The 24,319-nt window shown below is 36.9% G+C and overlaps 1 protein-coding gene across 6 annotated transcripts in view; it reads left to right on the forward strand.

Moving 5' to 3' along the window:
- The window catches only part of CLEC16A (C-type lectin domain containing 16A), an 80,179-nt gene that overhangs the window by 40,380 nt on the left and 15,480 nt on the right, over window positions 1-24,319 (forward strand). For 4 of the 6 annotated variants that reach the window (XM_055707892.1, XM_055707893.1, XM_055707895.1 and 1 more), the window contains exons 18-22: window positions 2,710-2,830; window positions 13,963-14,114; window positions 14,794-14,998; window positions 16,322-16,492; window positions 22,541-22,687. In XM_055707892.1, coding sequence (XP_055563867.1) covers window positions 2,710-2,830; window positions 13,963-14,114; window positions 14,794-14,998; window positions 16,322-16,492; window positions 22,541-22,687 — 796 coding nt within the window. Of the gene's footprint in view, window positions 1-2,709; window positions 2,831-13,962; window positions 14,115-14,793; window positions 14,999-16,321; window positions 16,493-22,540; window positions 22,688-24,193; window positions 24,302-24,319 lie in introns of those variants that run through there. The other 2 variants (XR_008731827.1, XM_055707896.1) reach the window with 2 other exon arrangements.

The following is a 24,319-nucleotide window of genomic DNA, read 5'->3' on the forward strand; positions in this document are numbered from 1 at the left end:
TGTGCAGTAAATGCGATTACACGTTGGAGATGGGTGACATTAGTTTTATAGGGAACATATGCAAGGAAAATCAATGGTCTGTCTAGGAGGGAGAGAGGATTGAGGGGAAAGTAAGTGAAAGCAGGCTGGGTGATGGCTTCCCTCTGTATTAACAAAAAAAACCCCCAAAGCCAACACCCCCCCACCCACACCCACACCCACCTCCCACAAAAAAAACCAAACATACAACCATCAAAAAACCAACAAAAAAACCCACAACTGTTGTGTTTGACTTTTGGGTCACCAAAAATGCAAGGTTGTTACTCTTCCTGATTGAAGTTGGAAGCTTTTAAACTCAATACCATGAATTCTTCTTGAAGCATCTGGTAGTAAAACTACTTTATAGTAATCTTACTTAATTTCAGTAAATCCACAAATACATTAGAATGCAGTCTGCCTAAACAGGAGAGATCATCTGCCATTATAAAGTGACTACTCTTATTCATAAGGTAGTATTAATACTGTATTTTTGTTAGATACCCTTGACGTTCATTGCTCCAAATAATTGTATTGCCCTATTAGATTTCAACAGCATATGAAATTCATCTGCTCTGGTGTCAGTTCCTGGAAGAGGCAGATACATCACTTCCCTCTCTTCTTTCCTGTTCTGTCAGAAGTTTCTGAAAGCATCACCAGTATGATAGCTGGACAAGCACTCACATTTCTGGTTCATGGGAGCCACAGTTCTGTTGATTTTAAAAATAGAGGGCTGAAGGGTTTTTCCTTAAAGCAGTTTAGATTTGGTTTTCCTAATACTTCCTGCAATCTGGGAGTTCCTGGGCACTGCAGCTGTTCCATGAACTCGATGCTTTTACTGTAAGGCAGCAGTTAATTTACAGTATGCCACAAAATTACTCCATAGGAAAGAGTTTTAAAAAACAAAACACTGGAGGTAATATAAAAATGATTTTTCATTTGCTGTACCAAAAATACAGTTCTTGTAGCGGAAGAGGATTATAAATGGTGCCTCTCAAAATGTGGCTAATAAAATGGCAATTGTTCATTGGCACTTTTATTTAGTCTTTGCATAACATATGTCATTAATTTCTAAATCAAAACAAAAATATTAGTTTCACAAAGCATCTGTTGGAAGTTCCTCGGAACTGGTGCAGCTTTCAGAATGCTTTGCCCCTATGTAGACCTGAGAATACAGATTAAGTTCTCCAAGAATGCTGTATTGCATGTGGTTAGTGTTGATGAACACAGCAAATTAAAATCAAAAATACCCACTGTTTTATCTCAAACTTGTAGACACCTGTAGTGGCTTGACTGTGGCTAAATGCCAGGTGCCCACCAAAGCTGCTCTATCGCTCCCCTCCTCAACTGGACAGGGGAGAGAAAATATAACAAAAGGCTCATGGGTCGAGATAAGGACAGGGAGATCACTCGGGAGCTACTGTCATGGGCAAACCAGATTCGACTTGGGGAGAAATTAGCTTTGTTTATTAGCATTCAAATCAGAAAAAAAACCCTCCTCTTCCCCACCCCTCTGTTCTTCCCAGGCTGAGCTTAATTCCCGATTTCTCTGCATCCTCCCCCTGAGCAGTGCAGGGAAACGGGGAATGGGGGTTACAGTTGCTTCATCACAGTTGTTTCTGCTGCTCCTTCCTCCTCACACTTTCCCCCCGCTCTGGCGTGGGGTCCTTCCCACAGGAGAGAATTCTCCATGAACTTCTCTAGCATGAGGCCTTCCCATGGGCTGCAGTTCTTGACACACTGCTCCAGTTCCCTTCAGGAACAGACTGCTCCAGCGTGAGTCCTCTGCAGGGTCACAACCCCTGCCAGCAAACCTGCTCCAGTGCAGGCTTCCCACAGGTCACAGCCTCCTTTGGGCATCCACCTGCTCCGGTGTGGGGTCCTCCATGGGCTGCAGGTGGGGATTGGTTCCATCGTGGACCTCCATGGTCTGAGGGGGACAGCCTGCCTCACCATGGTCTTCATCGTGGGCTGCAGGGGAATCTCTGCTCCGGCACCTGGAGCACCTCCTCCCGCTCCTTCTGCAATGACCTGGGTGCCTGCAGAGTTGTTGGTCTCATGTAGTCACATTCCTCTCTCCCACTGCCACAGATATGTTGGGGTTTTTTTCTGTTGCTGATTAGCTCAGCCTTGGCCAGCGGTGGGTTCATCTTGGAGCTGGCTGACATTGGCTTCATTTGACATGGGGGAAGCTTCTGGCATCTTCTCACAGAAGCCACTGCTGTAGCACCCTGATAACAGTCTTGCCAAGCAAACCCAGTACAAGGTCTCTGCCTGTGTGCTAGCTATTACAGTTTTAAGTTCAAAAGATGAGAGCGTCTGAAGATTGGTTGTCTGTAGTGTACAGGTACTGTAAATACAGTCAGTCTTAAAATAATGTTTAAAAAGAAAAAATTGGGGGTTTTGCTTGAACAGCTCCTGTAATCATTTGCCTGTCAGTCACAATCTGTGTAAGTGTGCCTGTGGGATAAAAGCTCTGCTGCTTCTGCTTCATTGAAAATAAATAGTTATGTCTCGATTTCTTCAATATTCTTTTTTAACTTACTTGAAAATTAAGTTCTGCTTTCTCAATTTAAAAAGTATATTTACTGCGTGACAACAAACTCAGGGGTTGTAAAAACAAATATACATTTATAAGATTCTGTTAAAATATCGAGTACTGAGTGCAGCAATATTTTTTTTTAATTTCTCAAGGCAATCAGAGTTTTCTTTATGCTCCGTTCACTATCGCTGCACTTAAGAGATGAGCCAGAAACTCAGTTACCACTCACAAGGGAGGAAGATCTGATAAAGACAGATGATGTTCTTGACTTGAGTAAGTAGTCCCTCAATTTCCCAAACACTCTATGACATGTACAAATTGCTGGCTTTTTGGTGTGTTGTTTGTTTTTTTTTTTTACCAAGGATGACTTTATGAAGTTTGTCTTCTATTGTATTTGGATAACTTGTGGGTTTTGTGGCTTTTTAAAAGAAACTGTGAATAAATATACCAGGGTTTACAGATTAGCACATAAAGGATTCAGAATCCTTTATTTCATTTCCTGGTATGTTAATTTTCTAAATTAACTGATCCTAGGATTCTGTTTTCACCTATTCAAAATGCGCTTAAAGCAGTCATGAATTTCAAGAGACTGGAGATAATTACTCCAACAGCATCACTGCACTGTTTTACCAATAATGAGATTTGGTTGTCATCGTGTCCCCCTGCCCTACCCTGGAGGAGTTGTTCTTCACATCTCTTCCATCATTTTAAAGTCGGTGTGTGGAAGGGTCTACTGCTATAGCTGAAGCGGATGCTGAGCTATTCCCAAGGGGAGTCAGTCTGTAATGTATAGAATAACCTTTTGATATTGAGTAGTACTTCTTACGAAGTAAAGACCAAGTCCTTCTTTCTGCAGTGTCATGGAGTACTACTGCACTCTCTGTACTGAAGAAACAAAAGTTGGAAGGAACAGAATCATGAAGTATGCTCTTTGTCTGCAAATTAAATATACCTGTGTTCATTTAACAGCAAAATATACATCTCTAGATGACCTCGTGTTACTAAACAGTACAGCTTTTAGACTAACTCTGGCCTAAATCATAAAGCTGTAATTTTACTGTCTCCAGCACTGACATTTTTATGAAACAATAACTTGTCATGTTTTAAGTGAATCTTACTGGTGTGAGACATTAGGGTTTTGTTTAAAGGTTTAAAATATGTACAGAAGTGTGCTTGTAGGCTAGGATTTAAAAGAAGGTGCATGATAATATAAATACTGTTAATTCATTTCTTATAATCAAGACCTAGAAGAATTTGACATATTGGTGTCAGCTGATAAGTATTTAACTTTTGTTCAGGCAGTTACCTTATTAAGAACTTGCAGGTACCATTCATAGCTTTAGAGGACATGTGATTGCTAAAATAGAGAGTGTATTTCCTAGGGCTCTAATTTGTGAAGGTTCTTTTTCTTACAAAAGAAGGGGAAAAAATGCTTTATGTTTTAGATGTTAATTTTCTTTGATTCTCTGAGTAAGTGCTTGTTGATCTTACTCCAACTAAAGCGGTTACCCTAGTTGCCTTAGTAGGTGTTAGAAGATTATGTCCAGTATCCGAGACCTTTTTGTGCATCAAGTCCATCAAGAATATTAATTATCTGAGTGAAGGGGAAAACACTGAAATCAAGTGAGCTAAGCAGAAGTTTTGTGATATCAGAGCTGCTGCTTAATGGATAACATCCAGATTAAACCTTAAGCAAATAAATACCTTATATTTTATAATTACTAAAAATCATTAATTGTTTGAAAATATATTTGCTTGAAATACTGAAAATATCAGAGGATACTCCCTCTGCCATAAAGCCCAAGCCATGCAGCTTAGAATGAGAATAAACTCATCTGTAAATGTGGAGAGAATGCTATTGCTGTTAACTGAACTTGTAAAATTGCACAAGCTATAGGGTACGCACAACATTTTACTAAGTAAATGTAAATTTTAGGCTACAGTAGGTGAGAAGATGCCAAGATATCAGTCCAGTGTTTGCATTTTTGGTAGCTACACATTTGATGGTGTGGAAGACTTGACAGTTGAGTCATCACAATTCCCATTTGTTGAATTTCTGTGTTATTTAAAAGATTTAAGAAAATATACAGGGAAAATGCAACTTGAAGAACACATTTTAAGAAGTATTCTGTCCTGTTCTATTGGTATTGTTTTGGTTTGGTGAATTACATGGAATGAGCTTAATGCAAACTCATCACTTTTGGTCTTTCCCAAAGAGAAAGCACAAGCTGTTGTTAATTACATTATGCAGTTATTAACTGTCAGGTAAAAAAAAGATGTCCAAAATGTATAGTTACTGTTGACTTGCTAAAGGATTGGTAATACAGAATTAACTCAGTTTCCTATTCAAATCATTTAGGTATTTATTGTAATGTTGGCTCTTTTTCAGAGGGTGAGATGAAATAATGAATCAGCTTCTAGTGGAAAAAACCTGTTTTTCTTAACTGGAAATGTGATTATAAAGTTAATTTAAGAATATACCCAACAAAAGGTAGATCTGATTGAAATACTGTTTCTAAGTATTATTTATTCCTCCTCCCAACCCTGCAAAAAGAAGAAAAGGAACACCTTTTGTCCTTGCTTATCTGTTAGTCTAGAGAAATGCTGATCACTCTTATTATAAAATTTAGTGGACTCTGTCACTGGTATTGTGCAGTTCATTGCAGGTGTCTTTTTATTCATGACTTTCCGAAGGCAGTTGCTTTTACACAGAACACAAGGTATCCTTTTCTTGGAACATGTAGTTTAGACCATAGATTATTAATACTTCACTCTGTATTGTATAATTGTTTGTGATTTTTATTACATGTCCATGATGCCAGATTAATTGCTACAGAAGTAGTTCATGCCCTTTATGTGTAATGGTATCCAAAGTTGTTTCCTGCTTCCAGTGTGGGATGCTAGATATAAACGATTAAAAGAGCCTGTATAGAGAAAGGATGTAAAAAACCCCCCAGACCTACTAGCATCAAAATTATCTGCTTCAATTTGAATGAAGTGTTCTAAAATATAAAGATGTAATACCTACTATAAAAGGTGAGGTTTTACTAAAGAAGTTGTATTAAATTAAAATTGTACTGTTGATTTAGAACATCACCCTATTAGATTTAAACTCATTTGCTGCTTTAAGGCATATATAGTCCTCAGTGGTACCATCATTAACTTAAAATACATGTTTATACTGACCAATGTGAACGAAGGCAACAATGGTACTGAACTGCTTGTCACGTGGTACTTGTATGTATGTGCACGAAGCTGCCATTTGTTAATATGTGTATACATTGATATGTGTTTGCACATGTGCAAATATAACTAGGGAAGAAAAACACGTTCCATTGCCCTACCTGTGGAACCAGTGTTCTGGACCTCTAGGCACCCTTATATGAGAATATTTTTTTAATAGTTTATCTGGTAACTCACTTTAATTTTCAGAAGGCTTTATCCTTTCCACTCTTTAACAACCATAAACTCAAGTTAAAAATAAAAATTAAGTTTAAAAAACGTGTGGTTTAGATAAGAAGATTAGAATTCTCCTTGTCGACATTAAGCTGTTTGAGAAAGTAAATGGTGGTATTTCAAGTAAAGAACAACACCAGGATTGACTGAATCCTTATTTAGCTTTGATTCATTTAAAGGACTGGAGGTGCTTTTTCTTTGAGTCAGGCTACTTACTTGTGCTTTTCTGCTTTCTTAATGGAAGGCAGCACAGATGCCTGCATGACAGTTTCATATGAAGTAAGCTATTTTATTGCTTGATAGTCCTCCCAACACCTTTGCTAAATTGTATTTTCCCAGTGCTCTGTTTTTTAGAAGAGCTCATGGATTTCTAGCTAGTGATTTCTAGCTTGTCTTTTAAATCAGCAGACTGTTCTACAATGAATATTTTGTTGTTTTCAAAATTATTATAGTAACAATATCAAATTCTTAACTACATTGTTTATCACTTGATGTGTTAAAAAGCATTCAAGAAGGCTTACAACTGCAGTAGAAAAGCAGAAAGACTCAAATGTGGAATAGTGCTTAGAAACCATCTTGTAGGTAAGAATCTGTCAGGCTACACTCACTTTAATTTTTTTGTAATGCAATTTGAATCAAGCATATTACCATATGCTGGTAGCTTTTTGATTACAAAACCAAGAACTTGCTGAAAATAGCAATTACAATTTATTATACACAGAATTTGGGACAGCAGATCCATCCTTCTTTGGGGTAGAAAACCAACTTCTCATTAGTGTAGACTTCAGCAACTGAGTTTAACTGTACAGAAAAAAACCTCTCTAAAGTGCTTCTCCTGGAAGGGGACATGTCACTCAAAATTAAGTACATGCATCCCTGCTGCTCATTGTGTGTTACTGGAATGTTTGAAAAGATATTTATTCCCACCACCCCCCACCACCCCCTTTAGACATTTCTAAATGTCTTGTAGAAATTTAGTAGTTAACTTGAGCTGATTTTATTTTTTTTAATTAAGAATTAAGATCAGTGCTTTTTTTACCAACCAGGGGTTAACTACCAAACCAGTTTTTTCTGACATAAGCCAGAAGACAGAAGGATTGATGTAGGACTTTTAAAATGTCTGAATGCACAGATAGTGTATGTGTTTGTATTCTTAAGGGACAGATGGGAGCTGTTACAGGTTACATCAGTGTTAAACCTGAACCTTTTGCAGAGATACTTTGGTAGATCCAGTTGCCTCCTGAGATACTGTTTAGTAAACCTCTAGTGCAGATAACAGACTTTATAAACAGTACATTGTAGTAAGAAGTGTTACACTCTTGAAGAGTATTACAGTTGTACTATTCCTTATGTGTGCTGTTACATATTTAAGTTTAAATACAGAGTATCCACATAATGATGGCAGTTCTGTGCATTAATGTATTCACTGCTTTCTGATCTTTTCACAGAAGGTTTTAGTCTTGATTTTGGGACCACAACATGTAATTACAGCCATGGATTTTTCAAAGCTTGGGTCTTTCCATATATTCCAGCATTTATTAGTAAACATTTTTTTTCCACAGCTGGCAGAGTTACAGAAGTTCAGTTAACCTTATTGCTTACCCCGCTATTGGTGAAAACAGCCTTTATCTGAAGAGGGAGTCAGTCAGTCTGGGATCTCAAAATTTTGAACAGACTTCTAGCCTGTTTCCAAAAACTGAAATAAAATGAAAAGGGCTGTAAAAAGCCCTCCTGTTGGGTCAGACTCCTGTCTTTGAGTCAGAATATGTTTTGAACAATCAGTGCCTGACATGGAGTTTCATATGTTGGCTTCAAAAGACTTTTCTTTCCTGGTTAGCTAGAAAGGCATAGACTTATACTATCTTCATGTCAAGTTGACAGGCATTAGTAGTGTTCTGAAGAAATGGCACTGGTATCTGTGCCCACAAAATATGGTCATGTTTCAGGTGTTTCTTTGGGAGGAGATTTTCTTGTCAGTAAATGGCTAAAATAATACTGTGTAGCACAGATACAGATATTTGGATCTGATCCTCACAGCAAATTGATACTGTTTCTTTTTAGTAAGTGGCTTGCTGAGTATGCATGACTATGGGGTTGGTGTTAGCTGTTTTTTCCCTGTTATGTTCTGTTGTTTTTGGTGGGGTTTTTTTAACCTTTTCCTTGGGACATTTACCTTTTTTCCTCCATTGCTTCTTCCCACCTACAACACTGTGTTCTTTGCTCAGAGTCATCCAGAGTTGGTTTGTGATTATTTTTTTTAGTTCTAATATTTTTAAGGCTTCTGGCAGATACTCTGCATTCATGGGGGCCTTTGAGTGAAGTTCCGCATTGATGTGTGCATCAGTTTATGTATTTTGATTAGTAACACTTTCTATACTGCTTATTACTGCTATTGTTATTTAAACTACCTGAATTGGGGTAGTACAGTGACATAGTGTGTATGATAGCATGAGGACATAGTTTCCAGTTCATGTCTCTTCATTGCCAAAGAGAGACCAGAGAATATCAGCATTTTGGCATAAAGCATATGGGATACACGCTATTGCATAAGTACCATATCTTGGGAGGAGACTTAGCAGTTGGCAAAATGTGACCCCCAAAAATTATAATTGTGTGCCTTTTTTAGTTATCACTTGGGAGATATTTTTGATTTAACAGATCTTCCTCTATCCACATCACAATGCTTTTTAATTTTTTTTCTGAACACTGAGATGCCTCCAGTGGTTGTGCTCATTCATATATGTACAGTGTCAAGAAGGAGTAGAGGTTAACAAGATCCAGTAATTATTTCCACAGCTGTTTTGATTTTGAAAAATCCTGCAAAACTCACCTTATCAAAATGGCTTTTTTTCTGAATACAATGCTGGTGTTCTATGGAAACTTGATGAGAAAGGTTAAATATTCATGTAGAGAAGCATTTTAATATTTTGATGTTCATGGTAAACCTTTAAGTGTAGTTGCAAGGTTGTCAGCACTGTATGTGACTGTACGTTTAGAAATGAGTCAGGTGTTCCACAGAAGATTCATTCCATGCTGCTGGGTATGCTGCTACAAGAATGATATATACTGTTACTTGTCAATATTGGTTTTTACTGTAAATAGTTTTGAAGCACTTGCGTATTATGTGATAACTGCCTGCCTTAGGCTGCATGTGAGTTTGTAGGTTTCTTCTGTAGGTGGCTTTTCTAATCTTGTTCAGTAGCTCACTGTTTCAGTGAAGCTCAATAGCAGCTTCAAATTAACGGCCTCCGTGCTTGGTTTCAGGCTGCTGATCCTGTTAGTGACAATGTTTTAAATGTTATGGTTAAGAGGTAAATAGTAATACCTTTGAAACTTCTATTTCTTTGCTAAAACTGAAAAAAGTAAAAAAAAAAAAAAATTACACTATGAACAAAGAAATGTTATAGTTAAGTCACCTTGTTCACTCTGTCTCCATCAAATATACAGCTTTTATAAAGGCCATCATAGTCAACATTGTGGGTTGTTGGTTTTTTTTAATAAGATCTGAGGAAATTTTATCTTAGAATGCATATTGGAAGGATCCTCAGGAGGTCATCTAGTCTAGCCCCTCTGCTCAAAACAGGGTCAGCTAGAGCAAGTTGCCTAGGGCTCTCACCAGTCAGGTTTTGCATGTTGTCAGCAGTGGAGATTTTGCAGCATTGCTTGCAACCTGTTGCAGTGTTTGACCACTTTCACAATAAAAAAAAAAGTGGGTTTTTGTTGGGTTTCTCCCACCACAATGTTTTTGTGGAGTTCCCTGTGTTTCAATTTGTGCTCAGCACTTCTTGTCTTGTTATTGGATACCACTGGCTTCATCTTCTTTAGTCTCTACAAACAGGTTTTCATAAGCCTCTTAATAAGAGGCTTTATTGTAGGGCATATACATTTTTCTTCTAGTAAATATCTTCCAAGGAATATAACTTCCTAATTGAGTCCTTATCCAGTTACTTTGCAGGTCTGTTCAGTGAACATATACAGTACAGTATAGCCAAGAAAATGAAACTTAATTCAGTTTATTTGCATAAGTAGCATTTAATTTGGACATAAACAGCCTAGGTAAATGAAAGCTTCCTTCTGTAGCTTAGTAAGAGATTTTCACTGTGGGGAGGTAATAAAACCTGCAACTCAAATGATGTTTAACATGACTTGTCCTTTGGTTTACATTCTGCAATGTGTGCCCTGGGTTTCTCCTCAATTTGTCTTGCCTTCTCAACTCATATTTTTTCCCTCTTTCCAAAGTCATCTTAAACCTCACTGCCTTTTTCCTGAATCTTTCTTTTTATGCAGTAAATCTTAACGTAGTCTTTTTCTTTTATAAAAAGTCTTTAGTATTAAAACTGCCTTTGAGACCCATTTCTTTATCTGAAATGGGTGTTGAGAAATGCATTAAAGAAGACTTCTTCTTTGAAAGTAGTTAGCATTTCTTGCAAGCACAGAGATTTCAAGTTACTCCTAGCAGCTGTTACTGCTCTTTTCTGCTGTTCCTCATGGAAAGAGTCTACCCTGCTCGAGAAGGGTGGTGGCATCCTGTCCTGACCAAGAGGAGGGACCAGTATGCACACTGGAATTCTGACTTTTCTACTGGACAGAAGAGAGCTGGCAAACATAGTGAGAAAGTAATTCTGAGCCTCTCTGAAAGAGGGCTGTTTATTGTGAAGAATAACAGAAAAAAAAATTTTAAACTGTTCAACAACATGGCCAAAACATAGGTTGTCAAAAACATTTTGTTTAGCAGTGTTGCATCGGTGAGCCATTCAATCTGTGGTTCACTTTAATCCCCAGATCAAATTTCAATAGTACTGGAGTTTACAAGGCTTGAAATTTTCGTCTATGTGGTTGCATATCTGTTACGTAGCATGGCTGTAAGTATTTTCAGATCAGTTCACTGGAAACACGTTTAACCGCATTCTCTTCTGTTTTTGTCATAAAGGATGACTGTAGCCTACAACCCTTCAGCAGCTGTTAACTAAAAACAGTCATGTAAAGGTGGTACATTCACTTGTATAAACTCAAAAGATTCCTGTAACAGTTGCCTAATAAATGAGTAATTTTCCTTTCTGTTCTTTGATAAAGTTCTACAGTAATGCTTTAATTTTTTTTGAGATCTAAAATGAAACCTTTGTGCTCTGGAAAACAACTTCTGTCCTTTGAGTTCTTTGAGTACTGGGTTTTTGTAGTCAGACAGTAGAATTTGTACAGCAGTAATTCAAAGTATTTAAGTCTTCTTGTTGTTGCACTAAAAACTGTATAAATACTGGAAAAAACAAGTATTTGAGAATTTCACAACTCCCTTGTTGTGGCCTATATGTTAAGAATCTCATGATAGATTATTTACAAAATTCAGCAACCTCACACATTGTATGTTTAGAGAGGTCCAAATCCAGTTATTTCAGGTCTTGAGAAGAATAGGGCTGTTCCAGGAATTTATATCAACCAAATATGTTGATGGATGGACTAATTGGATTAGAGAATGAAAAATGCAATAAATAAATACAGAGTCCCAAGTTAAGAAATGAGACATGTTCTAGAGTCCTGTTCAAAACGCGTTGCTGAAAGCCTTCAGGGCTTGGTAACACTAATATGCTTGTTGTTAAAACTGCTTCAAAAAAGGTATCTGCTATAAAATTGTATGCAGTATAAAGACTGGCCATATAGTAAGCCCATCCTTGTTTAGTCATACCAACTGTTTGAGAATTAATTCCTTCTCAGTTAATGGCTATATTCATAGGAATTTTGTTTTGTTTTGTTCTGGTTCTGTGGCTTGGAAAAAAAATCATTGCATGTATCCTGTGCATTACACATGACTTCCTCTGAAGCCGGTTCTGTTTGAACCGAAGTGTATTTCTAGAAAAATGTTAGTTCTTGATTAAAAATTTTGTCCTAGTAGGAAAGAGCTACCAGTTGTGTATTTTTATCAACTATTTTCACCGTGGAACAGCTGCCATTTGTAGGTTTTGTCTATTAGACCTGGCCCTGTATTAAATTTCTTATCCATTTGTACTGTTTAAGTATGGTGTACTATTTATGTATGGATTAAAATCTTCCTGCCTCCCAGGTATTCTTTAAACTATTATTGGAAGTACTGAGCTTTCTGTTTGGTTTTGGTTTTTTGTTGTTTTTTTTAATTAATTTTCGTGTCAGTTTTTGTTGTGGTCTTTCAGGTTAGCTGGAAGGGACCTCTTGGTTGTGGTATGTGGGGTTTTTGGGGGGGGAAGAGGAGGCTGGTTTTGGAAGGAATGTTTGTTTTGGGGTTTTTTAAACTTGAAAACCTGTGGTGATAGAAATTCCACAACTTTTTTGGCTAACCTGCTGTGCCGTATTGTGCACAAAAGAATTTCTTCCACCTCCCAAACCGTAATTTGTGGCTGTTGTCCCTGGTTGTATGACCTGCCACTGCAAAGAGCTGTATGCTTCCACTTGTAACTTGTATCTATCCCACATATGTTTCTAGCATGAAATACAGTGTTAACTACTTGTTTAGATGTTTGGACAAGTAAATTTAAGTTTTACTATTTTGTGTATAACCTGGAGCCTCATTCCTGTCCATTTAGCTAATTTTTTTAGTTTTAGTTTTTTTATCAAACTGATTTCAGTATGTAGACACATGTCTGGAAATATAGCATCCTTAAAAGTAGTATGTATATGTGGAATAGGAGGAGGGGAAAAGCAGCAATTAACAGCAATTGATTCCTATAGCATTGAACCCTCATTTTAGGAAAGGCTGTTTGAACAAGTAACTCCAGATGCTGTCTATCAATGCCTTAGCAATGCTAAGGAGAATGGCTATGATAGAAGCAAAATACAGAACTCGGTGCTTTCACATAGTATGGTTTCTACCCTAAAAAAAAAAAAAAAGAAAACAACCACAACTAAACAAAACCTAATCAAAACTTTTGCAGGAAATAGTTAAAATGCTGCAACTTAGCTGACTAAATCCATCAAATTGTGGAGTACCATTTAGAATTGCAAAGATGATAAACCAGTAGGACAGCATGTGTGGTCACAGAATCTTTTACTTGCTACAAATTGTACTAGATGACAGAGAGGAAAAACCTGTGTGTATTAAGTATGTGAATGAAAGTATAAATTTGTAAGATAAGCAAAGGTCTGCTAGGAGGTGTCGGTGTCAGTTATAGGGTGCTCAGTAGACCTCAGCTGGTGTAAAGAAGGTGACTTAGTCAATTTTCAAGAATGATGGGTTTGAACTAGAACAGGTGCTGTGAGGAGATACAGGAAGATCAGGGAATGTTTTTGGGTTTTTTTATTTACTACCTGAGATCTGTACTTTGAGGCTTGTTTGAGGGGTCCTAGAATAGTGGTTGAGTGTGGATATGTTTATCCATATATTCATAAAATGGGTGGGTAAAGGAAACAAATGTCACCTCACATAACAAATATTGGCAAAAACTTGATAGAGTTTACCTGGCGAGTCCATGGAGTCTTGAAGTGGAAAGGCTTCCAACAGTCAGAATAGTCAGGTTTTAGACCTGTGTGTAACTTGTGTCAGAATAGAGCCTAAGATTATAATGAGGTGGATGTAATTACCTGCAGTGGTGTAGGACTCTTATCTGTGGACTTTCGACAAGACTCTTTGAGATGTCCTCTTAGTGAGAAAAATCAGCACTGTTGCAATTTCACCCCTGAAATGAAATGACTTTTTATACTAAAAGGTAATGAAGGTGGTAAGAGAAAGCAAGGTGCATATAGTACACATCTTATACCTAACTTGTAAGATACCTGAATCACTGTTGTTATTCTGCCCTTTCTATGTAATTATAAATGATAGGGAAATGTAAAATATTCAAGGGGTTTTCTTTAACATATAACTTTAAACAAGTGTTGTAAAAATGATTACACTTTTATATATTAATATTTTGTTACATGAAACAACCAAAATCCAGAATCCTTAACTTCAGTAGCTATGTAACTTTTTTCCTTTCTTCCTTCAGATAACAGCGATCTAATTGCTTGTACAGTCATAACAAAAGATGGGGGTCAAGTTCAAAGATTCCTGGCTGTGGATATTTACCAGATGAGTTTGGTTGAGCCAGATGTTGCCAGACTTGGATGGGGTGTCGTTAAATTTGCAGGTCTTTTGCAGGTAAGAGAAATTTTAATCTGGGTGGTTACTTTTTCTCAGCTAAAACTCTACATTTATGCTGGATAAATAGTAATACCAATATTAGCTTATATATTTAAGCTCTGTACCACGCTTACTTGTTTCTTCTGTTACTAGTCTTTTTTTCTAGTTCCTGCTGTTTAAATTATTTCTGGTTTCCTGAAGTTAACATAGCTAACTAGAGCCACACTTGAAAATGAGGTAACTTCCCCAGTATATATTGGCCTGTGTTCATTTGAACACTGAAGTCATATACAATTAGTATTAAGTCCCAAGCACTTTCCTTATGGGTAAGGAAGATAACATGTTGTAACTTAAAAATGATGTGTGCTTACCTAATTGATTTTAAAAGCTTTAAGAAGATTGTCTCATTTTTATATCTCTCTTCTTGCCTTAGTCAGCACTGTTTGTATGTCCTGAAAAATCACTATGCTCAAATATCTTAATTGAATTTAAAACTGACTTAATCTCTACGAGTACTAATTTCTGAAGAGCTATATCAAAGATTGTGTTTAATGTGCATTTTTTTAAAACACAGAAGCTGGTTGTTCAGGAGCTGTAGTGGAGGATTCATAGGGTTTTCTTTTAATGTTGATGTTTAATCTGTAGTTCGAAAATGCTAACTTTTTTCATTAGCTACTTACCTTCTGTTTCTTTTTAGGATATGCAAGTGACGGGAGTAGAGGATGACAGTAGAGCTCTGAACATAATAATTCACAAGCCTGCCTCAAGTCCTCATTCTAAGCCCTTCCCCATCCTTCAAGCTACATTTATTTTTTCTGATCACATTCGCTGCATTATTGCAAAACAACGTCTTGCAAAAGGCCGTATCCAAGCTCGGCGTATGAAAATGCAGAGAATAGCAGGTGAAGTTACTTTTTCCATGATTCTAACAAGACTTGTATGATACAGCAAGACATTCTGTAACATACGTTAGAAAAATCTTAAGTAGTGGTGTGCCACAGAAAACTGTAAACCAGTGTCTAGTTTCCAAGCAATGGATTTTTGTTGGAGTCAAATATGTTTTTTCATATTTAATGATAGACACATCAAAGAAAGGATGAAAAAGAATTGTGTCTTGTTACCGCTAGCTGCCAGTCATTTCACAAAACTTAGCATTTCTCTTCAAATGCAATTCAGTGATTCAAAATTCAAATGCCCTGCTTAAAAAGCAGTTGTTCTCCTGCCTCAGGACTAAATTGGAGCTCAGCTTACCCAAGTCCTGAGTTGAATGGTACCCTCATGGTGTTGATGATGATGTTTAATGCTTAGATGTGGTGATGATGGACAATCCAAAATGTTAAGTGGAGTATCAGCAGAAATATTTCTGTGTTTGGAGGAAATGCATGTGCAGAGATGAAGGAAAGTGTTAATTTGAATAACTATCAAAAAGTGATTAAAATATTACTTAAATAATCAAGTGAGTGAAGAATAGATTGAAGCTTACTAGTAAACTGAGTGAATTGGGGAGCATGGAAAAGAAAATTGAAATATAGAGAGGAAAAGAGGTGGGCAAATGAAAAAGGACAGCAGCTATCACAGTTACTTGGATTGTCCAAGAACAATAATGAACCAGTCAGACTTGTGAAAAAGTGTCATAGCTGGTATTAAAATTGAGTTGGCCAGAAAATTATAGATGGGTTAAGATTATTTTAGTGTCCTATGGTTCTGTAAGAAGCCAAGTAAAAACTTTTATGCTTTGAGTTTACAAAATAGGTATTTCTTCTTTTATGGCTTGCTTCATGTTAAAGCAAGTTTGAGGTTAATACAGGCCTTTCAGTATTAAAGTTTTAGGTAATGGTAATGCAAAGGCCTTTTTATTGATGGGGGTTTTTTTTGCCAGTTTAAAGCAGATTATCTTTTTAAATGGCTTTCTGCAGTGTTCAGTGTTAACTAATGAATGACTTTGAGCTTATTGTAATCCTTTTTTTGTCTCTTCCACTGTATTCTGAGGCTTCCGTAGTGTGAATGTGGGGTGGACAGCAGTGGTAGAAAAGGTTGCCAGAAATGTTCTCTATCTTCTTTTCTGATGCAATTGTAACCATAATTAAGAGGTAAATGCAGGACAGTTATGTAAATCAATCTGGTTTAGTTTAAAGATCCTGAGCAAACTATCAATTTTATTTTCACCTGCTTGCTCTTTTACGTATTTTTGAGTAACAAAAATTATCAATTGTGATTAAACATAGCTCTCCTGGATCTTCCTGTTCAGCCTTCAACTGAAGTTGTTATGGGTTTTGGACACAGCTCTGCAGCTACAGCCCAACACCTTCCATTTAGATTTTATGATCATTCACGACGTGGTAGTAGTGATCCTACAGTGCAGCGCTCTGTTTTTGCATCTGTTGACAAAGTTCCAGGTAAGATTAGCATTTGTTAAGAAGCAATTTTTGCTTTGTGATTTGTTTCTGCAAAAGCCAAACTGTAACTTGCATAAGCAGTTGAAAGATTACTGTGATATGTTTCTGAATATGCAAACTCCAGGGTGAAGCTTATGGGAAAAATTTCCCCCTAGAGAAACAAGTAATACTGGATATGTATTCCAGGTACATTGTGAGCAATACATCCGTGACTGTTTCCCCAAATACACTGAAAGTGTATTGATACTTTGCCTTCCTTTACAAATTGAGTTCACTTAAATCTTTTTCGCGTACTCAGTTTTTCTGCAACACACCTGTCAGTTGTGCATAGTTCCTCCTTTAATTTGGATGTGATAATTTTTTTGCCAGTTTGTAACAATAACTGGAATACTGTGCACTGCTTTGTTTACCTTAAAGTTAGCAAGACACAAAAAGGCCACAGCTACTCCTAAAACATTAGCTTGGAACTGGGGTTAAAGGAACGATTCTAAATCAATGAGCTTTTTGCTTTGTTGTCTCCTTATTGTCTGTTTTACAAATTGGCTTCTCTGCAGAGTTTTCTTTCTAGATGGTAAACTTTTCTCCTTTTGGATTGAGTCATTTTAAAGTTGAATCTTGTACTGCTTGAAAGTACATAATTTTTCTGTATTATACAAAAAGGTGCAATCTTGTTACTGCTGGCTGCCAGTCATTTTACAAAACTCAGCATTTCTTTTCAAATCTGATTCGGTGATTCACATGCCCTGCTTGAAAAGCAGATGTTCTGCCTCAGGACTAAATCAGAGCTCAGCTTCCCAAGTCCTGAGTCTAGGGAACAGAAATCATAAATGTATTTGTATTGAATTTGTCATTATTGAACGGTCAAGCTTTTCAAAAGACAAATGTATGTTGTATGATGGGAATATATTTCCTTATTTGACTTGACTTGCATGGAGAAGGTTTGGTTGAAAAGATGACAGTGTTACTCTTTCAGAATCAATCTTCTCTTGAGTGTGCTTGTGTTCATAACAAGTGACTTCTTCTCCTAATTATTATTATTTTTTTTATGAGATAACAGGGGAGATAATGGGGTTGGTGCACCATGGTAGTTTATTGAAACAACCACATACTTAACTATGTATTCCAGGAAATTGAGAATTCTACAGTATGCACATACAAATCCAGAGAAAAAGTATTTTGAAGCTTTTATCTGATACCAAGTATAAGAAACCAAGCACAGAACACAAAGTATTTCAAATGCTGCATTATTGAAATGTATTTTATGATAGCCAGTAATATAATGCAAATGGATTTATTCTTAAGAGATCTTACAGCTCAGGCTGTCGTTCACGTGAAACTAAGAGGGCAGGAAAGTTTTCTCTAATTTAAGAGAACTATTTACATCAATTGCTGAAGAAAAAGTTCCTTTAAATAAAAGCTGAGAAGCTGTTTCAGGTTTTGGCATGAAATTTTGCTGCTGTTACGTGAAACGTGGCAAAAGTATAACTGTTGATACATATTTTATGAAAGAAACACAGCATTATGAAACATTGTGATTATGGAAACAAAATCTTCTCCAAGGAACTGGGAAGGTACATCTTTACAGTAATAACTTACTGAGTCTTAAGTAGAAAGTTATGTTGAAGCAGAATCATGACTACTGGAAAGGAAATATTTGTAATGAACTTCTATCACAAGTTGAGAGTCCTAAAGTAGTAACAAAGGCACATCTAGAACCTTTTGAGTGTTATTTCCTGTTGCCATGATTAATTCTGTTCACCTTTGCAGCTATTTCCTGAAGGAGTTTCCCAATTAGAATACTTATTCTTGGTCAGTGGTTTCCCATTTACAGTATTTTGAATGATTTAGACTCACCTTTCCCTCCTGTCTAAACTACCTTCCTGTGGCACACTTAATATCCTTCCTCTGCAGCTGTATTGGGAGAGAAAATACATTAAAATCATTTGCAAACAAACACTTCAGTGTAAGGACATGAATCCATGAGTGCTGTTCTGCAGAACCTTTAGGCAGGCAATCTTGCTGAATCAGGCCAGCTTTTCCTATGATAGCCACAGTAGACCTTGTTGGCTTTGTCAGCTATTTTGGTGGGGATGGAAGATTTCTACTCCCTTGAAGTGCAAATCTGTTGTGGGTATAGAATGTCTTGGGTGGGTACAAATTTTTCCAGTGCTGTAAGGGAAACAGTGTATTGGTGTAAGCACTTTTATACCAGTGACTTCAGTAACTGTTCCAAAACCAAGTTCCAATCACTTTAACAGGTGGCTTTGCCTCACTCCTGTGGTCACAAGTCCATTGATTATTGTTTCCTATCCTAACTGGTATTTCAGAGTATGAACTATGCATGAGAGACCTAATGCACATTTGCTATATTAAAAACTATATGTATCAGTGGCCCTGAGTGCTATAGAAGTCTTTCACATTTGAAGTAGTTTAGTTTGTGTTTAACTTTTTGCAGACTATCAGGCGTCACTGTGTGTAACCTCAGTTTAATTTAACCTAAATGATTGTAGAAGATGAATCAGTTTGGTTTCTGAAATAAAATATATGGATTTATTTGCATTTATGGAATAATTAGTTGCTTACTAAACTGTTTTGGGTTTAACTGAAATAATGTCTCCCGCCATGGTGGTTATTTAATTCTTTTAAGTGGTGTTTGTGTTGGACATAATGAATTGTACCTTAAGAGAAAAGCTTCGTAGAAGTGGCACTTGCCCATCTAAAACTATGATGCAAGTACAACAGCAATTCAGATAGCACTGTGTTTCTGCAAGTGGTTTTGAGCCTAGTTCTTGAGTATAAGCACGAGAGGTAGAGGGTAAGAGGTGGGATTGCACATTAAGTCAGATTATTAACAGGACTGATGCTTGATAGTTTTTTTTTCTGTATCTTCCTTTCTTCATCCACTCCAGGGTTTTGCCTTGTGACACCACCCGTCAGTGTGTGTTGCCGCTAATAGCATTTTCCTGACTTGTCTGTGTTTTGAAGCTTTCATATGCTTCTTGGAGCAAGTTTTGACTGGCTGCCTACTGCATGGCACCAGCAAATGGCCCATGTGGAAGATTCTCTTACGTGAGTGAATCATCCATCCAATGCCATGGGGGGGTCCCCATATAAAAGAATAGATTTGTGTGGTGCATTTGCTTTCTTTCATACCTGATTATCAGATATTTTCCTTTTCAGTGTTCATTATTCAGTGAAGGCAACAAGTAGTGTATTGTTAAGTATTTTATAGTGCGGCTTATGGCTACTTTCAATAATTCCGGGGACTGCCAGTAAAAAGTAAAATTTTGCATTCATACTTTCCCATGTGAGAGCGAGGAGTGCTGCAGAAGCAGCTGAGTTGTGTACATCACCTGACATGCAACCCATGTTGAAGATATTTTTTTTGCTGTAAGAAGTGCTTCAGCTTCTGAAAAGCTGCTTTTAATCAAAGCTAGAAGAGATGACTATTAAGCTTCCAAGTACTAGGAGGAATGTCCACCAAAGGAAAGTCTTGCTAATAAAATTGAGGAATTTCTATAGGCATGCCATTGTGAGGAAAGCTGCTGAGAACCGTGGAAGGGGTGTAATCTTCTAGAATAAGGGATCAATTAAGTATGAACAATGCAGTGGTAGTTGTCTTCATGGGACTTGTGTGGGAAAGGCAGTTCGTGAACTTCTCTGTCAGAGCACGCTGTAAATTCTAGCATGTAATTCCATAGAATGCTATTATGCTACTATACTACCCCGTTGAATGCTCTAGACCTTTAAGGTTTTGATCCTTCTGCCTTTTTATAATACCGATGCAGTTCAAGACCAGATTATTGACTTCTATTAAAAAACCCAGCCTATAAGTTAAAAAATCAGTTGAAAAATCAGAGCAAGGGGGGAAAACAACAGCTAATTGAAAGATACAGTAAAGGACAGCTTACTGGTTTTAATCTCATGGGGGATATCCTGACTTGTTCAAACAGTCTAATTTTAAGTTAGCAGATGATCCCAAAGCAGGGTTCTTCAACATACGGGGATCAACAGAGTATGTGGGGAAAAAAATACTGAAGTTTTTCAGAATGGGAGTAATTTCAGTGCAGGTCTTGGTATTACACAGTATGGGGTTTGTGCAAAAGAAAACCCATTGTCAAGCCTGGACCTCTTATAGTGTCGCTGAACAACTTTTTTCTGATAATCTAGCAGAGGGTTGATGCAAGAGTTAAGTGCTCTGACTTTCTTGATCTGAAGTCTGCTGAAAAGGCAGAGCATGCTTACTTGCTTTTGTCCCAGCAATGATAAACACATTTCGTTGTTAAGTGAAAGCATAAGCTTTAAGAAAGTCTTAACAATCGCTGGAAAACACAATATGTTTAAAACAACAAACAAAAATGCAGCTATCAGATACAATAGAACATGACTACTTTAAGAAAAAAAATAAAGTAACATGCTTCTCAAGCACCAAGTGTTTTTCTCTGCTTCTGTTGCTTCCATATTCCAGCTTCTCTTTTCAAATACAAACTACATTCTTACAAGACTGATGTTGTGAAGTGTTCTAATTCTTACAAAGATACTCATGTGTTTCTGTTTATGTTGAGGTGAAATAATGATCAAGTGTATGCCTTTGGCATTTATAATCTGTGAATGTCTGAAATTTAGTGTTAAATTTAATTCAAAATTGTCACAAGTGAATCATGAGAATCATGTGAACCAGGCACATTGCCATAAGGCAATATAAAAGATAAGGGTGTTTATAAATACAAGCTAGTTATGTCAAGTTTTTAATGTAGTATCCATTTGGTACAGAGTTACTCTACAATCATTCTCACCTGTAAAGGAAAAATTTACTGCTTGTTTACTTCTACTAAATGTTCAGCATGTGTTTGCAGTGATGCTGATTTACTGGGGACAGCTTTGTGGGGACTTGTTTTAGTAGAATATGGCTGAATGGCAACACAATACATTCACCAGTAACCTGAAGAATAAATTTCAGTTGTCTTTTTGGCTCGTAACATGCTTCTGCACAAAAGATCTTGCACAACATACATGGAATAACTATTGTTTACTTTCTGATTCAGTGTAGTCCTTTGCAGTGAATGCATATACAGTGAATGATATACATTCCATATACTCATGGCTTCTCATCTTTACTAAATCAATGAACTTAAATATTGCAAAGTACCTTATTCTCAGGTTACTCGGTTCTGACATGTTTGGTTTGAGAAACTAGGGATTTGAATTCCTTCTTTGTGCTTCTTTCCCAAGTTACATACTTCCAGTGAATTTCCCTCTGTTGCAGGTCCTCAATACTTTCTGAAATTGCATCTTGAAAGAGAAAGTTCATGAGTCATTGTATGTGGGGAGGGAGGGAACTAAAATGAAGATTTTGTAGTTTGTGGGGGTTATTTTAAGGCATGTCAAAGAAACAGGGTGTTGCAGAGGAAGGACAAAGGAATGAATGCAAGGTTGTGTTAGGAAAGAGGAGGATGCTACAATGTCCAGAATTTGAGGAAATACTAGACTGAAAGCCAGAAGAAGACTTATTTTAAGTGCTGTCAGGCACTGTATAGAACTTCCCAGTCTTCAGAGTGGAAGAAGTTTGAGTTGTGAGAAGGTAGATGAAATCCAGTGCCAGCATTAGATTTATTGATTAAAATTTTCTGAAGTTATCCCTGCAATAAAAAATGTAGTGAAGGCCTTCTATCGAAGAGGTTTTTTGTTCACGTTTGATTTAACCATTTTCCTTATCATGTTAAGGTCTGTGACACATGAATTTGTTGGCTATATAAAAAACTGAAGAGTTTTGACTGTTTGTGCAAGCTCTAAGTTTTAAAATGTTTTGAATCCCTTAATCTCTACTTTCTTGTTTGCTTATCAGCATTTATAGCTTGTTTTCAGTAAGATGCATTCAGATTTTCTGGTTTCTGAGATGAAGGTGGGAGAGGGTGCATCCTCTGGGTCACTACACAAAAAACAGCACCACTTTGCAGCATTTGCTCTTACCCTTTCTCAATTTGTTCATATAGGTTAACTCTTTCAAGCTCATATTTAACTTGTAAACTGCATCATCCTGTTTTGCAGGCTTTGCTGTAGCCCAGTGTATAAATCAGCACAATCCATCACCACTCTCATCACCATCACCTTCCAGTGGCAGTGGGAGCACAGGGCGCTGTGATTCAGTAACTGCAAGCTCAACATCCACTCCTTCTGCTGCACAAAGCCCATCAGGTATTAAATCATGATTTTCAGTCTAAGCACTAAGGGATGTAGAGTACTTGAGTGTAAAACTAAGTTACTGTGTTGTGGTTTAAAAACAGTAGGGCTTTATGTTTTTAGATCACTTGGCCATTCAGCTAAAACAAAGTAAATTGTGGTACAAATTGTAATGATCTTTTTAGCTTTCTGGAAATCTAATGAATACTTGGCATCTTTCAGCAGTAATTTGAAGTATTGGTGAAATAATGTCCTGCTTGTCTGACTTGGGTTTTAGCACATACAGTTTAAAATGTTGTTTTTTGGGGTTTGGTGGTCGTGTTTTTTCAAACTGAAGTACTGCTCTACATAAATTAGTAAAATAAAATGTTAGCCTTTCGCCATAATGGATAAGTTGATCTCCACACAAAGTATCTTTTTTAACTGGGTGACATTTGCTTTTGTATGTTTACCTGATACCCATTTTAGTTGATAACAATAGGCCAAATATGAAATAATTTGAAAATAGTTATTTAGGATGTTGATATTGTAAAGTTTTTGCAATAACACTGCTCTGGCTGAACACCACCATCTTTGAGGAGGCTTTCATTGGTGCAGAAGAAGCTGCCATATAAATAGACTGACAGTATAACTTTCACAAGTGTAGGTACAAATATGTTTGTGTTGGTCAGTATTTTTAGTGGGTATAGTTATACTGGGACTTCTTGTTGCCTTAAAATGCCTTCATTCCTTCTCTTTTTGTGTAATATTTGTAGAGAATCTTGTGAATGGTGTTTGTTCAGTTATGTGTGAGGTAAAGCCTCAAGCTGGAGACTAAGAAAGAAGTAAATCCCAAAGGATACATACTGAAATACTTTCATGCTAGAACTGACCCTACTCTACTTCATTTTGGTTATAAACCAATAGAGGTAGCTTGATTCTCAAGATGTTTTCAAACAGCTCCCTCACTTTAACAGCCACTTCCAATGTTGATCACTCTGGGAAATGGTCGTTCTGGTTCCCCCTAAGACATACCATTTTGTCTTTATTTGGAAGCCTCATGTAGATCTAAACTTTTTTGCAGTCCTACAGGAAATGGTACAATCTTGTTAGGCATTTAGCATTTTGTAGATTTCACAGTGTCAGGAGACAGTGTCAGGAGATAGTGTACATTGATCTGCAAGTAGTATTGCTGGAAAGGGTAAGCAAAGGCTGCTTATGAAGTTTATGAATGGTGTGTAAAGCATTCTAGCACCCAGACTCTAGATAAAAGGCATCTGTTACTGTGAGACTAACATATAGTCAAAATATTCCTGCAATACGTGTAATTCCAGAATAAAATGTGGAATATTTTCTATATGCACTCTCTTCAAAACTTTGGAAGGACCTAATTTTATTTTCTCTGTTGGTGAGTGCTGTTATCTAGTCTCTTTATGGCCTTTATGTGATGATTACACAGAGAAGTGGTATCACTTGTCAAAAGTCTCAGTATGGTTTGGCACTAGGAGAAAACATTTGTTTGACTACATTTCTCCTTACCAGTGTAGAAAGACTCATCTACGATGTCCTTTGCTGTATTTGAATCCTCTGTGATCAGGAAGTGAAATGCAACTACAAGTTCTTGGCAATAGTGGCTAAGAGAAAACCAAGGTAAAGGAAATAAAAAGA

This window comes from Falco cherrug, chromosome 4 (genome assembly GCF_023634085.1).
Source record: "Falco cherrug isolate bFalChe1 chromosome 4, bFalChe1.pri, whole genome shotgun sequence".
In the NCBI taxonomy this organism is placed as follows: Eukaryota; Metazoa; Chordata; class Aves; order Falconiformes; family Falconidae; genus Falco; species Falco cherrug.